We start from the raw sequence: 14,998 nt of genomic DNA, 5'->3' as shown, positions 1-14,998 counted from the left end.
AATTTTAAATTTAAATTGCTGCTTTAGCATCAACCTTCAATTTTATACGTAATGCACGTCTTAATTTTTTTTTTCTATAGATATTGAGTTTCTTGGTCAGTTGGTATGTTTTTCAATTGGTAAGAACTCTGATTAGCAAGAGAAGCAGTAATGGGCAATTATGGCATAGGATATGGCAAGCCTGAGTCTGGATTTGGGAATAGTGTCCCCTTGTTTTAGCAAATCCCACTTTTGTTGAAGGAAGCCACACTAAGTGATTTTTTGGCTGCTGGTGGCAGGAGGGGTGTAAATAAAAATGTGCAGTAGTTCTTTCCACAAGAGGGAAATCTTTGTCTACATAATATCCCTACGTCTGACAAATTACTAGGGCATCTGCTCGCTGTCTTCTGTAAGCAAACTCTTGGCTTGGTATTAACCAAACCTGACAAATCATGAGCTAGGTGCTGTTTCCGATCAAGCGATGGAAGAACGAAGACACTAACACCCAAAAGACATGAACCATAGAGACCACCAACTAAAATAACTACAAAAGCATAAGCATTAAGAAGCACGTGGGGGAGCTGGTGAGAGCACATATGAAGAATTTGCCAGAACTTGCGCACAGAAAAGAATAAAGACCGGTGGGGAATAATTTACAGACTCTGCTCCCACAACTTGTTACCCTGAAGATTTAAAAAAAAAAAAAAAGATTTGAAATTCTAGCAGGATACAGAACCTGGCCGCAGAGGCCATATAAAGGAAAAGTAACATAGAAACATTACAGGTGAAGGAATAGGGTATCCTGAGAAAAGCAAGAGTTGCCTGCTAAAACTTTATTCTTACTTAAGATTTGCAAATTTATATTGAACTAACAAAAAAAAGCCAACTGTAGCTGACAATGTTTGCCTTCTAAACTGTCTCCAGGCCACCAGACCAAGAATATCACCAGAAAAAATCAGGAGTTAAATTATAGTTAGAAAAGGGGAGAAAAGTAAGGTAGGACATTAAATTTTTATTCTGAAATTATCTCTGGCCACGACAATAAAATGTAACAAATATTCACTGAACAGTCTTACTCCTGTCTTCAGCTGTACAATACATACAGTATCATAGAACTGGCCACTAGGATTAAAATCCACCAGAACATATTTCATGTTAAGTGGCGACAGCAGCATCTCACAGAAATGTTTACATACATATGTACACAGTCCACATTCAACCATTTTCACATATTTTCAGTACACACAGTTGCAGCATATTTCAGTCACGTGTCTAAGATGTTGCTCGATAAAAACCCAAGCCACTGCCTAGACAGAACTGTAGCAGTTGAGCTGAGTATAATTACAATTAATTTTATATATGTCCATAGCAGAGAGATGTACAAGCCCCTAAGAAACAGAGTTGACAAATACTTTTTTTTTAAATGCTACCACAGCATTATGTTGGGCGATATTAAAACCTTTACCAACCAGATCAGTTTTTTTTTTTTTTTAAGTCTTCTGCTTACCAGAAATATTCTTGATGAGAAAAATTACAAAAATGAATGCTCTCTTTAAAATAATTCACACTTTGAAGATTCCAATATGGCCCAATGCTACTGATGCCTAAAGTGTTGCCTAACCTCCTGATGGAGTCCTTTAACACGACTCCAAACCACCCATTAAGTTTAAAAGTGGCTTAAGTGCCTTGCACCCAAATTGTAAAAATCCCTGGCCATCCGTACTAGAGCCAGGCACATATAAAAGGAATGCACTTTGGTTCATACCAAATGCCCTGGGATTAATCACACTATAAAATTAAATGGTTTGAGGTAAATTTTTACAAATACAGTTGATTTTTGTCTAGTGTTACCATAACAAAAAAATATCATTTAAAAAATCAGTCTGATGTTAAGATACAACAAAGACCATCTTTAACCCCTTAAACATAGGAATTTCCTGTGTAACTAACCAAATGGTTACCTTTTTCAATGCCTGATGATGATTCACGCCTTATGGTTTCTATTAAGGCCTGTAAGTAACTGGATATTTAAGACAGATGTATCTTTGCAGAGCTGGGTTCCATCCTTACTGCCGGGTATTCAAAGAGTTAAAGAGGCCAAAAAATGCATGCCCTACAACATGGCATTCAGAACAAAAGGCACATTGTTAACACTAAGGGCACAACTTCTCCTCTACTGTTGATCTGCACTGTCCTGCATCACGGTGCTGTTCCCCTGTCGTAGCAACGCACTTAAGAGGTGATGCGCACTGTGGAGGTGCCAGAAACGGAGCCAGATGAGACTGCAACCAAAGACAAGACACTGTGCTAGTCTGAAATCTGAAAACAGCTCAGACATCCCTAGACACTGGTAACCTGTGAGACCGAGGACTGTTTCCAAGCCAACTCCTAGTAGCCTATTAGAGCCCTTCATTTGTTTTAAAATCACAGAGATGCAACGTTTTTCTTTTTTTTGATATAGATAAGCCAGAATTTTTTAAAAGCAGCCCTACCAACTGAACACTGAACCTAGTTAGTGGCTCTTATGAATGAAGTAAATCTCACCGTATTTGGAGGGCGGGGGCATAGCGCTGCCCATTATAGTTTGGCTTCAAAGTTTCCGGTTGCATTTGTGAATATCATCGCAAATGCACTGTTGGCATCTTAAGTACCAGTTTTATGTGGTGGGGAAAAGACAAGCAGTACTAGTCCATTTATAAATTTTCACGTGTATTTTATAGGGGAATTCCTATCGATGGCAGGCTCAGGTTCACGTAAACCTAAATGTGAAAATGAGGGTGGATATGGAAGAGGAGAACTGCAAGGGAAAAACAGCCTTTATGTTTTTGTTTTAAAGAAGCTGACCATCATTCAGAGGCTTATGGTTTTACAAAGCCACCATACCAAGTCTTACACTTCTTATGCCTTTTAAGTCAAAATTTTAATAATAAATACACAATCTTTAAATTCTATAAGCCACTGATTGGGGGTATCGTCACATGAGCATCATTTAAAAAGCAACTTACTAACATATTATTGCACTTCCACAGATTACACAGAAATGTGTACAACAGGCTAAGAATCTGACTAGGGGAAAGAAGCTATAATTTCTAAGTACAGAAGTACAAATTAATTTATCAGTGACACCCTTAAATAGTAAAGCAAATATCAACATCACTATCTTATTAATAAGCTAATCTTATTACTGTTTTTTGGCAAATATCTGTAATATTTCCTGAGCGTTTTCTCCATCAAACGACAAAGCCTCAAGATAAGAGTTTTGTTCAAAACTACTTTCTTTTTTCTTTTTTCCTAAGTAAGAGAAACTGTAGGACTAATATTAAAAGAACTTAACCGGAAACTTTCCTGGCCTCGCTGGGGACCATGCTTTAAGTACTTGTAAATCAATTTACAGGCAATACAATAATATCTGTGCATATAAAAGAGTATTTATCCTAATTTATACTACCCAAAACCTATTGTCCAAACAGGCAAAAAAATCTTTCTATATTAAATTGCACATACTAAAAAATTTCTTCCACGTGCCTTGAAATTGATAAATATCACTGCTCATACATTAGTGATAAAATACTTAATTTTTCACTTTGAAAATAATTATTATTCAGAGACGAAAATATTCTTTTACCTCTCAGTTAACTTTTCCAGGTAAAGTGTCATTCCCACAAATACAGTCAGTGCAATCCAAAAGAAAAGTAAAATAGAGGAATGCGATCCATGATTTTCCTAATGATGCAAGTAAGTCAAACCATTTAACTTGATATTGAACTTTTCCTCCTTTAACTACGTTGTTTAAATTGACCTCACTGAAAAGTCACAATGACTTCTGTTCAGCAAGAGGATTTTCAAGCATCTTTCTTTTTAAAGAAAGAGTTGATGCTTTCCCAGGCGAAGAGAACCTTACAGTGGCACCTGAAAAGTGTGAACTCACTCTAACTTGCTAAACCTTCTTTGGAACTATGGAAATCCCCACCTTAAGTAGCTAGGCTGCTGTTCTTTTTTAAACTGGGATATGAAAACAATGGTCATAATCACAGCTGAAATGTCTCTCTTCTGTATTAACAGTCTGGGATATATATGTGAAGGAAGGAAAAAAAAAAACTAAATGCAAGCAACAGATGTGTAGTGAAAGAGGAACAGAGAGGAGAAAAGCAAAGAGGAGGAACAGTTTATGGAATACATTTTTGTATTTAGGTGCAAAACCAATTCCGTACTATGAGGCTTCTTTACAAACAGGTCGCTGATCATATTAGAAAATTTGGAGGAACGCACACGTTTCCATTTATCCACCCGGGTCTGCTTGGCCAGCTTTTAGAAAGTCAGAATGCTAAGTGGGCATGTCAACTTGGGGACTTTGTGTTTGTCTGACCACTAGTTTAGGAAAAAATTCTCTGAGGTCAGTTCTGCTCATTAATCATTTTTGTCCCGGCCATTCTTCTCCCACCCTCACTACCACCCACGTCACTTATGGGAAACGGAAGCAGGACGTGCTACACCTGTGCGTGAACCAGGAGCATGGCGAGGGAAGGGGGACCTTCCCGGGGGGCAACTGCCTGGGGGAGAATATACTATGAACCATAGAAACAGTGAATGTCTTTGACACCAATCTGTAAATGCGCAGCAGTCACGAAGTAATCAATGGCCTGCCACTGATGTTTATTACTCTGCCACACTAAATACAGTAAGGCTCATCATACTTTTAGAACACAAAAACAGTTTCAGGAAGTATAAAAACTTAAAGCATTGTCCCCATGTATTTTATAAAAACAAAATGAACAACTTTCTTACGTTAAAATAAGTGCTGAAAAGATACAAATGAGTTGAGTTATTGAGCAAATAAAAACAGGTCTGAGCTACTCCTTTTCAACCCAGTAAGGCTCAGCAACGTCGTATCTTTCAGATTACCCAGCATCAGGGGACTCAGCTCAGCTAACCAGTTTTGGCAACACTGTCCTCTGCTGAATATTCCCATTGGCATCTGTCATCTGTGCCAAATTAGTTCTCAGTTTGGAAGCTGAGCTGGAAGGTGGAGGTAACTTGGAAATGGATGTGATAGCACCAGTGCTCTCGGTTATCCTTTTCACTGACGTCTTCTCCCCGGTGGGAGGCTTTGGCAACCGCCTCCTCAGCCAGGGATGCCGTAAAGCCTGGCCAGGGGTCATGCGAACCGCAGGATCCCATTCTAAACACTGTTTCAAGAAGTCAAGGAAAAGGGGATCGTCACACCCCTTCAGTGCATTCCCCCACTCTCTGCTCTCCGGTGGGCCCCTCAGTTTCCCCCTCCTGGAACGGCCTCCATTGAGAACCACAGAGCCATCTGAGAGTGTCGTGACAGTGCAGTAACGGGGATAACCCTTGGAGCTCACAAAATTTTTGGCTCGTTTGGATGCATCCAGCAGTTTCTGGGAGGGCATGCCCAACAGTTCAATCATACAAGCCAGCTGGTCCCCTTCATCTTCCCCAGGCAAGAGGGGGTAACCAGTCAGGAGCTCTGCTAAAATGCAACCCAGGCTCCACATATCAATGGGCATGCCGTACCTGGCGCCAAGGATCACTTCCGGAGCCCGGTAAAAACGGGACTGAATGTACGTGTAGACGCGCTGATGCTCATAACAACTGGAGCCAAAATCGATCACTTTAATACCACTTCTACCCTGCTGCTTTAATAAAATGTTCTCGGGCTTAAGGTCACAGTGAATTATTCTGTTTTTGTGCAAAGCATCCAAGCACTGCAGAATCGAGTGGGCAAACTTGCGAACCAAAGGCAGGCTGAAGCCCTGGAACTTATTCTTCTTGATGAGCTCATAGAGGTTCATGCTCAGCAGCTCGAACGTCATGCAGATGTGGTTTCGGAAGGTGAAATTCTCCAGCATGTGGATGACATTCATGGTGTTGTCCTTGTCCTGCTTCCGCAGGTGTTCCAGGATCCGAATCTCCTCTGCCGCCTGCCGGTGGAAACGCTTCTCGTTCCGCACCATCTTCAGGGCCACGTGCTGGTGGACTTTGTGATCATAGGCCTTGACCACCTGCCCAAAGCTTCCCTTCCCAATGACCTTGAGGACCTCGTACCTGTAAGCCACGTGATCGTGGGGCACCTGCACGTATGATCCCTGGTCATCATCATAGCCACCATTGTTGGGCCCACCTGTCATGCCCTGGCGCTTCTTTGCGTTTGGACCCAAGAAGTATATTTCAGGGTAGCTGAAAATCTCGTGGTGTTCAAAGGTGGTTAGTTTTTGCATGTATTGCTTCATTGCTTGTTCGGGTGTCATGGGGGTGGCTTTCACCTTCCCCATGCCTTCCATAGACTTCAGAGAGGTGGAGCTCCCCTGCCGCCTATGGATGCTCTCCAGCTGCCGCTCCGGCACTACCGGCAAGCCCGTCTTACCCACTGTCGTAAGCCCGTTTGGTTGTGTCGTGAGCACTGTCCGCTTGTTACTATTATCCTCAAACAGCTGCTGAACCTGGATCTGTCCGTGGCTGTGGCTGCCGACATGTAAATGATCGTTCATTGTGTGCTTACTGCCGCCAATCTGGAATTCAGAAAGCAAACGTGAATACAACGGAAGAGGTCTGTCTGTTCAAATGGGGTATTTTTTAAGTCAGCCCCCACCCCACCTTTACAGTCCAAATCAGGTTCGCTGAATGGAAAGAGCTGTATGCCCAGGAGGGACCTCATGAACACCCCGACAGGGAGAGTGGATATGGTGCTGACAGTCTCTGATTAAATAAAGGAAAAAGACTAGTAGACTTGGGAAGGCTACGGAACTTGGGATCCTGAAAAAAGGGACCCCATAAATGCCATACCTACCACACCCCGGATCTTTACAGTAGGTTCCCTGTGGAGGCAGAGGCATCTGTCTTGTTCATTGGTCTACACCTAACACTTAGCACAGGGCCCGGCACACCCCAGGTGTTCCACTCAACCCGTAGGTAAAATGAAACAGGATACAGAAAAAGCTGGAACATGTCATCTTTGTGCTGGCTCCACCTCCTCCAGATCACAGCCCCTTTCACACTTCATTTATTCTCTATTACCACGAGGGCAGAGACCATAGCTGTCTTGTTCACTACTCTCTCTCCCACGTCTAGCTAGTTCGATTCTGAAAACACTCGTGTCTTCCATTCTTGATCTTCTCCACTACTTGGAAAACCGACTACACCTAGGAAGATGTATGATCCACTGACAAAAAAATGTGCACTTTTAGGCTTGAAAGATTCCCATGTGGATATGCATTGTAGAATCTTGTAAACTCCTAATCTATTTTTAAAAAATTTCTGGGCTTCATAGACTGTGATGACCATTTAAGGCCATTCAGCCCAACAAACCAACCACCGCAGTTTGGGGCCTTCCTTTGGTCAATGGCTCCACTCTCTTAACAGTGTATTTCTGTGGGCTGCTGGGATACTCAGCTTTCCAACAAGGAACACAAAGTAGCGACTTCTATTTCAGGCACACATACCATCCCTGAACATTCTTGTCTAAACAAAACTGATGGTGCAAGCCAAGGGGCCCCCAGTCTTCTACCAAGAATCTGCTTGGGATTTCCTTCAAGTATTATTATTGCAAAGATGTGAGGGGTGGGAGAGCACTAGCAGCCAGGATCCCCTGGGTTAGGAATTCTTCCCAGCCTCAGGCAACCACCCAGAAGTCTTAATGCATCCTGCTTGGTGATTTCTGTGTAAATCTTAAAGATCAATTTGTCATTCACAACCCATCTCATTCACTCAACCGGTATTAGCTAAGGTCTAGGCACAGAAGTGGCAGAGTCCCTGCCCTTTAGGAGCTTATAATCCATTAGCTGAAATCACATGCCAACAGTATTTTTTCTGTTAGTTTCTTTCTGAATCCTACCTCTTGGGCTCTATATACTACCAAAGAATAAAAACAGTCTGTATAGGTAACACAGCAATTCAAAAAATGGCTCGGAATCACCCGGATTATAAACTGAAATTTCAAGTCCTCCTTAGCAGCCGACCAAGACCTTTGAATTTTCTTTAACTGACATGTAGCCTGCACAGTGACTATATAAGGAGTGGGCTTTCTCTCTGCTTGCTTCTAATAAAACAGAGTAGAATACTGTATAGTACCTGGGCCTGTCTGAAGTGTGATTTCCTAGATTGAGAGATTTTACTACTCAGGCCAATTTTTTGAAGACTTCTGATCAAACCCTTTTATTAAAGTCATTGATGATATTTCATGCTAAGTGATCTTTTGTCGGGTAGCTGGACAGGTTATTTTACGCCCATTCTATGCCAAAAGCAGAACAGTCCATAAAAATGAATTAGGAACTCATGAGTATATAGAAAAGTAGTACAGGCCTGTCCACAGCTTTCGTTCCCAAGTCCTACTCTCTGCACCCCTCCTCCCCACTGTGATCTTTCAAGCACCAGGAAATAGAAAGATCTGAAATTTGAAATACCTCTCTTCTAGAGAACCGTTCTCTTCAGGGCGGGAAAGAGTGATTCAAAAGAAAAACCCCCGCTACAAAAAGCATGAGGCTTCACTAGGGACAAAATTAACCTTGAGGCTTTAGGAACTCCTACAAGATAGCAACGCAAAGCATTTTGAGCATCAGAAATTCACTCCAATTTTTCCAACAGCAATCTTAATGTTTTGCACAATTAAAATACAATCACACAAATTTAATTACTAGAGCCAAAGAGGGCTTAACAATTAACTATCAACTCCTGTCTCTCCGACTGCCTTCTCTCGGTCTTCTCAGCTGTCTCAACTATTAGCTCACTTACCCTTGGATGGGTTCAGGGGTTCCTCAGTATTCAAGCCTCAACTCCCCTGGCCTCTTAATTCCCATAATTCTCCTTAGTTGATCCTGACCACAGCCAGGGCTTCAGCAAGCACCCAAGGACTGACGAGTTCACAGCTCCACTTCCAGCTCAGGCCTGCCTGATCTGGTCTCCTGAGCCCAGGACCCTTGTGTCCAACGGCAGATCAGCCGCCTTCCCCGCAGGCAATTCAAACTGAACTCATGATTTTCCTTCCAAAACCGCTTCCTCCTCCCATACCCTCAAGTTCTGATAAACAAAAGGCTTCTCTTCCACATAGTCACTCAAGCTTGAACATCTGGAAATCCTTCTGAGTGTCTCCCTCACCTTCTGAGTCCCCAGTAAGCGTTGCTGTCTATCCTACTCCCTCTCCGCTGACCGGGCCTCACCGCCCGCCCACTCCTGAGGTCTCTCACTGGGACAACCCAAGCAGACTCCTCACATGGCCCTGTGCTTCTCAGTCTAGAATTCCTCAAATCACCTTCTCCAAAGTACTTAGAGAGTTGTCATTGAAAAGTGTCAATCTGACACTGTCCTCCCTTTTGCTCAAGGCCCACATCTGCACCCCATTTCCACAATTAACCCAAGAATTTACAGGCCAGGACACCAGGTTCTAAAATGTAGCACATAAATGTCCTCAGTCCTTCCTTCCAATGTCATCTACCACTGTTACAATTCTGAGAGTAACAAAGCTGGGTTCCCCAAGACCTGTGGAAACACCATGTCCTCTTATGCTCCTCTGCTTTTGGTGAGGTCATGTTTCACAATGGTTACAAGTCGAGGCCTATTCAATTAAACACACGGGGGATGAAGCCTAGCTCTGTCACTTACTAGAAGTGCGACCTTGGGCAATTCATCTCTCGGAACCTCAGTAGGCTTGTCTGTAAAAAGGCAACAGAGCTCCTCATCAGAGCTACAGGATTAAATACGTTAAATAAAATGTATAAAGTGCTTAGTAAAGAAGAGCTGTTATCATCCTTCCCAAAGGCTGCTTGGAATCTCCTTCCTCACTATGTCTCCATGGCAAACTCCCACTCAGCCTTCAGGGTCCAGTTCAACTCTCACCTCTTCTGTGAAACTTCCCCTTTCCTTGCTCTCTTTCAGACCACTGTTAACACCTATTTCATCTTATTGTAAGTGTTTTAACACCTAATGTACCCACCTGGCTGTGAGCAATTCCAGGGCAGGGTCACCTCTTATCTTTGTAAGTCCCTATTAACATAAACCCAGACATACAGTAAGCACTCGGTAAATATCTGTTGAATGGAAGAACACAGGTCAATAAATCCTTGTTAACTGATACCTCTCTGAATTGTATTTGGGAACTACTCTTGTACCTTCATAAGAACACAGGAAGTTAATGCCCAGGGAATTAGGGATGTCCCTAGCGATCCAAGTCACAAGACATTAGGATAGGCTCACAGTGCATCAGCAGAGACTTAAAGGCAAACGATAGCCAGTTAAAAGGTACCTGTAGCAGGTCAGTTAAACACCTAAAAGCAATGTGTGGAATCTTCACAACTTTCCAGCGTTAAGGAGATTCTGTTGAGAGGCTATAGAAAAGAAGGTCTTTGATCTCAAATACTGTAGGACTCGAAAATCACAATGAAATTCAGAAGCGCAATTAGCTGATTTATTAAAAACAAAAGGTGGGGGGAGATTTAGAGGAGCCACGGTATTTCCAGAACACATATGCCAGGCCTACATAACCGTAAGAATATTAAAAGCCCCTTACTCTCAGCCTCTTGAGGTCTGAGCACGTGGCTTATTCCTGTTTGCCACTGCTCATCCAGCATGGTTGTCACATTTAAAAATATACACAGAGCGAATGCAATTGTTAGATATGTACAACGTAGGGGTTAAAACAGAGACCTACAAAAGCCTTCTCTGACCATGAAATAGTTCAGTATTAAAAATTATATAAGAACAATAGTCTAACCAGCTTAATCTCTTCCAATAATAAAGTAGAAAATAGGAGACTGTGTTAACATTTTGGAGCATTTGAAAACTTCCCTGAGGTCATCTTAGAAATGCTGTACAGTGTTATGGGAACAGAATTGAGTGCAAAAAGGTTGGAATTTTGGCTCCTCCTCAAACACAGAGAGCCTGTGTGGCTCTGAGTCAAATATCTACTTTTTCTTCTTCAAAATATTACTATTTTTTTAAATGAGAATACTCATTCTTCTTTTTTTAATCCCGATTATTTTATAAAGGTAAAGCTGGTAACTAGAGACTGCTGTAAACATTAGAACAGTTATGAAAGTGATAAAATACTAATATTTGGGAATTAAGAAAAGTATATTATTATTTCCAATACAACATCAAAAGAAAAAAAAAATAGGAATCCACACAGTGACTGGGTACACTATTCAGACAAACAGAAATAAACAGAACAACTACATATACAATAATATATCCATGGAGACAGGGAACAAAAGGGCAATGGACTAAATAAATTCCAAAGTTCATACTCTTTATAATCATATATTTACCCTCCTGTATACACTTTACAAGCGGAAATGTGGACAAGCTCCTGTGACAAGATCATTTTTCTCTCCTTAATCCCCTTTTCCCCCTTATTCTAAACCCAAGTGTAATTGCTGTAGAAGAAACAACTAAAAACTTACAAGCACCTGAAAGACACATGGGACTATGGCTCTGCAAAAGTTCCTGCATTTGTAATGAAATGAACACAACTTCCTAGGAGAAGGGATGTCAAGCAAGAGGTAGAAGCTAGGCTCAGGAAGGCCTGGCTTTAGCTCCAGCCTTGATAGGAGCTGCCTAGGGAATCTTGACCAAACCAGTTAACCCGTCAGACTGTTTCCTCATCTGTAAGATGAAGGAGTAGAACCAGAAAAATACTGTGTTGTTTTTATTTAAAAAACTTTCCTTTTCTACAAAATCTGCAATGTTGTGCAAATAAAATCAAAACTAAGCCACAATCAAAATCTAACTTTACACTTTCCAAACCAAGTTTCCAACGATCAATAATAGCACGGGGATTTTAACTGGAAGCTTAAAACAGGTAAATCAGCCAGATACCACAGCAAAACACAAGCATCCATTGCTGGGAGTCCTGAGAAGGAACGTCACATTTTTTCATCTCTGGTGCACCACGGCCTGTTCCTGCAGTGGACACCTTTTGTTTTCTCTAATCTGATTACATATTTCTATTGGAAAAAGGCTCTGATCTAAGAAAGCTCACTCCTGGAATCCAGATGAAAACCTAGTACTTCCTTCCCAGGTCACATCAGGTCACGTGATTACATCCACACACGGAAAAAAGTGGATGCTGTATTTTAAAATTCTCAGATGATTCCAAACCAAACAAACCAACCAACCCAAACCCCTAAAACTAATGGCAATTCCTCAACTAAAACGTCACCATAACAGGAACGTTCAACCATAAGGTATCAACCAGCCTACTGACAAATTCTCTTCCACCATCAACAGTGCAACACAGATCAGTTAACTTCTGTGTAATGAATTCTCAGCCCCTGGTCACATGTTTGGAGGGGGGAGGGTAGGGAGAAGGAAGAGAGAGAAGGGAGGGAGGGAGAGAATGAATATCTAACAGAACGGTTTCCTATAAAACTTGTACCCATCTGTCCAGGTCTAAGGGGAGATACCCCACTGGAGCCATCCTCTCACAAAGTCTCCTCTAATAAAGAAGTTTCCCCATAACACATGACCCTCAGAGCTGCATCTCTGTAGGCTGGAAATGGCCTTTTTCTACAAGAACTCAACTTTCGCTAGGCAAATGAAGCCATATCCCTACCAAGCATCCCTCACATAGAACCACCTTAGGCCATTCCTATGGAGGATCCAATCGGAAATAAGACCTGGGAAACCGTCAGCTCCTCCAGAAGTGCACACCTTCTCTGAGCTGGCAGTCACCTTCCAAGGGCGATCTCTGGGAGCTGAGAAAAGGTACATGCTGAAGTCAAATCCAGTTTGCCAATCTGCAGCCACTAGTCCCACGATGGGCTGTCCCCTCCCTCTCCACCTACAGAGGGACCGCAGCACCTGCCGGGTGCCCTTCCCTTCTCACTTCCAAAGCAAAGCCAGCTCTTTCCTTTTGAATAATATCCAAATGCAGAATCCTACAGGGGTGGCTGGTTGTTTTGACTGCTGCTGTGGCTCTTATTTTTGTTAATGTTAATTACAATTTCTGTTGTGCTCAAACCTGTAGCACTCATAAAACATGCTTCCACACGCGGGGGACAATTGGCGGTGCTCCCTGCTGGCTGGAGCCAGGCCTGGGAGGCTCTTTGGGGGATCGATTTTCCGGGCAGGACAGCCTGACTGTCCCCTAACACATATCTGTTCTATAAATACCCACTACCCAGTGGTTGGGGGGAGGGGAGGGGCTGGGGGATGTTTACCCGGTCAAGGAAAGGAGCTCTGGAAAGCAACGACGAAAAAGGAGGGAAAAAAAGAAGGAAAGCAGCAAGGAGGAAGTTCCGAGGAAGAGGAGCGCAGGGGTGGGCGGGCTTCGGAGGGGAAGTGAGGGGCCCACGCCACGAATCTTCCTTTGTGGCTGCAGCTCTCGGTTCGCCCAAGTTGCATAGGGTGGCGTCCAGGAGAGGCCACTAGCCAGGGGCGTGGAGATACTCGCACTTCGACCTCTCTTCTCCCGGCGTCAGAACCCCACAAGTCCGGGTGTTTATGCCCCGGGCCCCTCCCGCACCCCTGCCCCCCCCCCCCACCGCGGCCTCCCGCGGGGCTGGGTCTCACCGTGTGGGCTGCGGCGGCCGCGTTGCTGGCCCGGAGAGGCGGCAGGGCGATCGGGGAGGGCGGGCCGGTCCCCACTCCGCTCCGGGGAGCCCCCGCACCGAGCCCCGGGGAAGCCTGAAGCTGACGAACGGCGCTGTCCCCTCCTCTGCCTGGGAGCCACGCACGGGAGGAGACAAAAGAGGGTCAGGGGGGAGAAAGTCACCCAGAACCCGTCGCCCCGCCCCACCCCTCTGGGTAGCTAACCCCGCTCTCCCTGAGAGAGAGACGGGACGGTAAAAACGGGCGTCCGGGGAAATGAAAGGGCGCCCGGGTCACGGATCCCCGGCGCGCACCCCCAGGCGGGGCTCGGGCAGCTGCAAAGTTAAGTCGGGCGCCGGCGCTCGAGTTCGCGACCCCGCGGCGGGGCCGGGCTGGGCCGGGGCCGGGCGGCCCACGTTGCAAGCGGCCACAGGCCGGGAAAGGGGTTGGACCGCCGACAAGGGCGCGACGGCCTGCCTCGCCGGGCCCCGGGCGGGGGCAGGCCCGGGACGGCCCTCGCCGGCCGGGTCGGAGGGCTCCACTCGGAGGAGCCCCGGGGCCGGGGTGCAACAATGAGCGGAGCCGAGGCGAGGGCGCGCCGTCCGCCCCGGGGCCCCGCCACCGCGCAGACTTTGTTCGAGGTCCCGCAGGCAGCGGGCGCCCGCGCCACGAGGGCTGGACCCGGGGCGCGCGGGGTGCCGCCGGGGGCGGGCGCCGGGGGCGGCGTGGCGGCCAGGCCCTCCTTACCGGTCGGGTAGGCGGCGGGAGCGGCGGCCGAAGGTTTCCTGGTTAACATGGCCGCTGGAGAAGAAAATGCATTTCAGGGCTGCCGTCTCCGCCGCCGCCGCCGCCCGTCCTGCTGCTACTTCTCGCGGCCGCCGCCGCCTCCGGGTCGCCCCTCTCGCGGGTCTCCGGCGCTTCCTCGCCGCCTCGCGTCAGCTACAGCCAGACACACACAGTCCGCTGCATCCCCGCGGCCCGGGCCCGCCGCCGCGAGTCCCCCGCTCTCCTCCTCGCCGCCGCCGCCGCCGCCGTCCTCCTCTTCCTCGGGCGGCTGCAGCACCCCCCGGCCCGTGCACATGCCTCGCCCTCCCCTGCGCGCCGCTGGCCTCCCCGAGTCCCTCACATAGGGCGCGGGGGAGCGGGCTGCGCCGCCAGGACCGACTCGCTCGGGAGCCTCCTCCCGGGCTCGCGCGCGCGCGCCCCCGCGCACACTCGCACTGGCGCCCGCGCGCGGCGCGGCCCGGGAGGGCAGCCCCGCCCCCGCTCCCCTCCGCCGCGGGTGCAGGCCCCGCCCCCGGCCCCCCCCCCCCCCCCGGCTTAGCCACACACGCTCACGTACACCCCACCCCCACCCAGCCACCCTCCGGAGTCCCTACCCCACCCAGTCATCTGCATAGCCACCCCTCCACTCCCCGGAAAAGTCTGCAGTCTCCGCTCGGCCTCCGCCTCCCCCTCCGGCCATCTGCGCGGCTCCCCT

At 46.3% G+C, this 14,998-nt stretch overlaps 1 protein-coding gene across 3 annotated transcripts; it reads right to left on the bottom strand.

Annotated features, from left to right (window-relative positions):
• Positions 1–971: 971 nt before the first annotated feature.
• DYRK2 (dual specificity tyrosine phosphorylation regulated kinase 2) lies at positions 972–14,404 on the bottom strand. 3 transcript variants are annotated; one of them, XM_023257216.2, is made up of 3 exons: positions 14,266–14,394; positions 13,501–13,649; positions 972–6,509 (listed from the first exon to the last, which is right to left on the bottom strand). In XM_023257216.2, the coding sequence occupies exons 1-3, from the start codon at positions 14,312–14,314 to the stop codon at positions 4,902–4,904; spliced, it is 1,806 nt and encodes a 601-aa protein (XP_023112984.1). In that variant the 5' UTR covers positions 14,315–14,394; the 3' UTR covers positions 972–4,901. The 3 variants fall into 3 exon arrangements, with proteins under 3 accessions (XP_023112984.1, XP_006933944.1, XP_044917987.1); XM_006933882.5 differs by lacking the exon at positions 14,266–14,394 and adding an exon at positions 9,926–9,975 and having other exon boundaries at positions 13,501–13,638; XM_045062052.1 differs by lacking the exon at positions 13,501–13,649 and having other exon boundaries at positions 14,266–14,404.
• Positions 14,405–14,998: the final 594 nt, after the last annotated feature.

Source organism: Felis catus, chromosome B4, assembly GCF_018350175.1.
Source record: "Felis catus isolate Fca126 chromosome B4, F.catus_Fca126_mat1.0, whole genome shotgun sequence".
Lineage (NCBI taxonomy): Eukaryota > Metazoa > Chordata > Mammalia > Carnivora > Felidae > Felis > Felis catus.
The sequence above is the reverse complement of the archived record's forward strand: the minus strand, read 5'-3'. Positions and strand labels throughout refer to the sequence as shown.

Coding starts and splice junctions, on each gene's coding strand:
- DYRK2 (XM_023257216.2), bottom strand. CDS start 14,314: ATGTTAACCAGGAAACCTTCGGCCGCCGCTCCCGCCGCCTACCCGACC. Junction 13,650..14,265: donor TCCCGCCGCCTACCCGACCG/GTAAGGAGGGCC, acceptor CGTGGCTCCCAG/GCAGAGGAGGGGACAGCGCC. Junction 6,510..13,500: donor CGGCCGCCGCAGCCCACACG/GTGAGACCCAGC, acceptor TCTGAATTCCAG/ATTGGCGGCAGTAAGCACAC.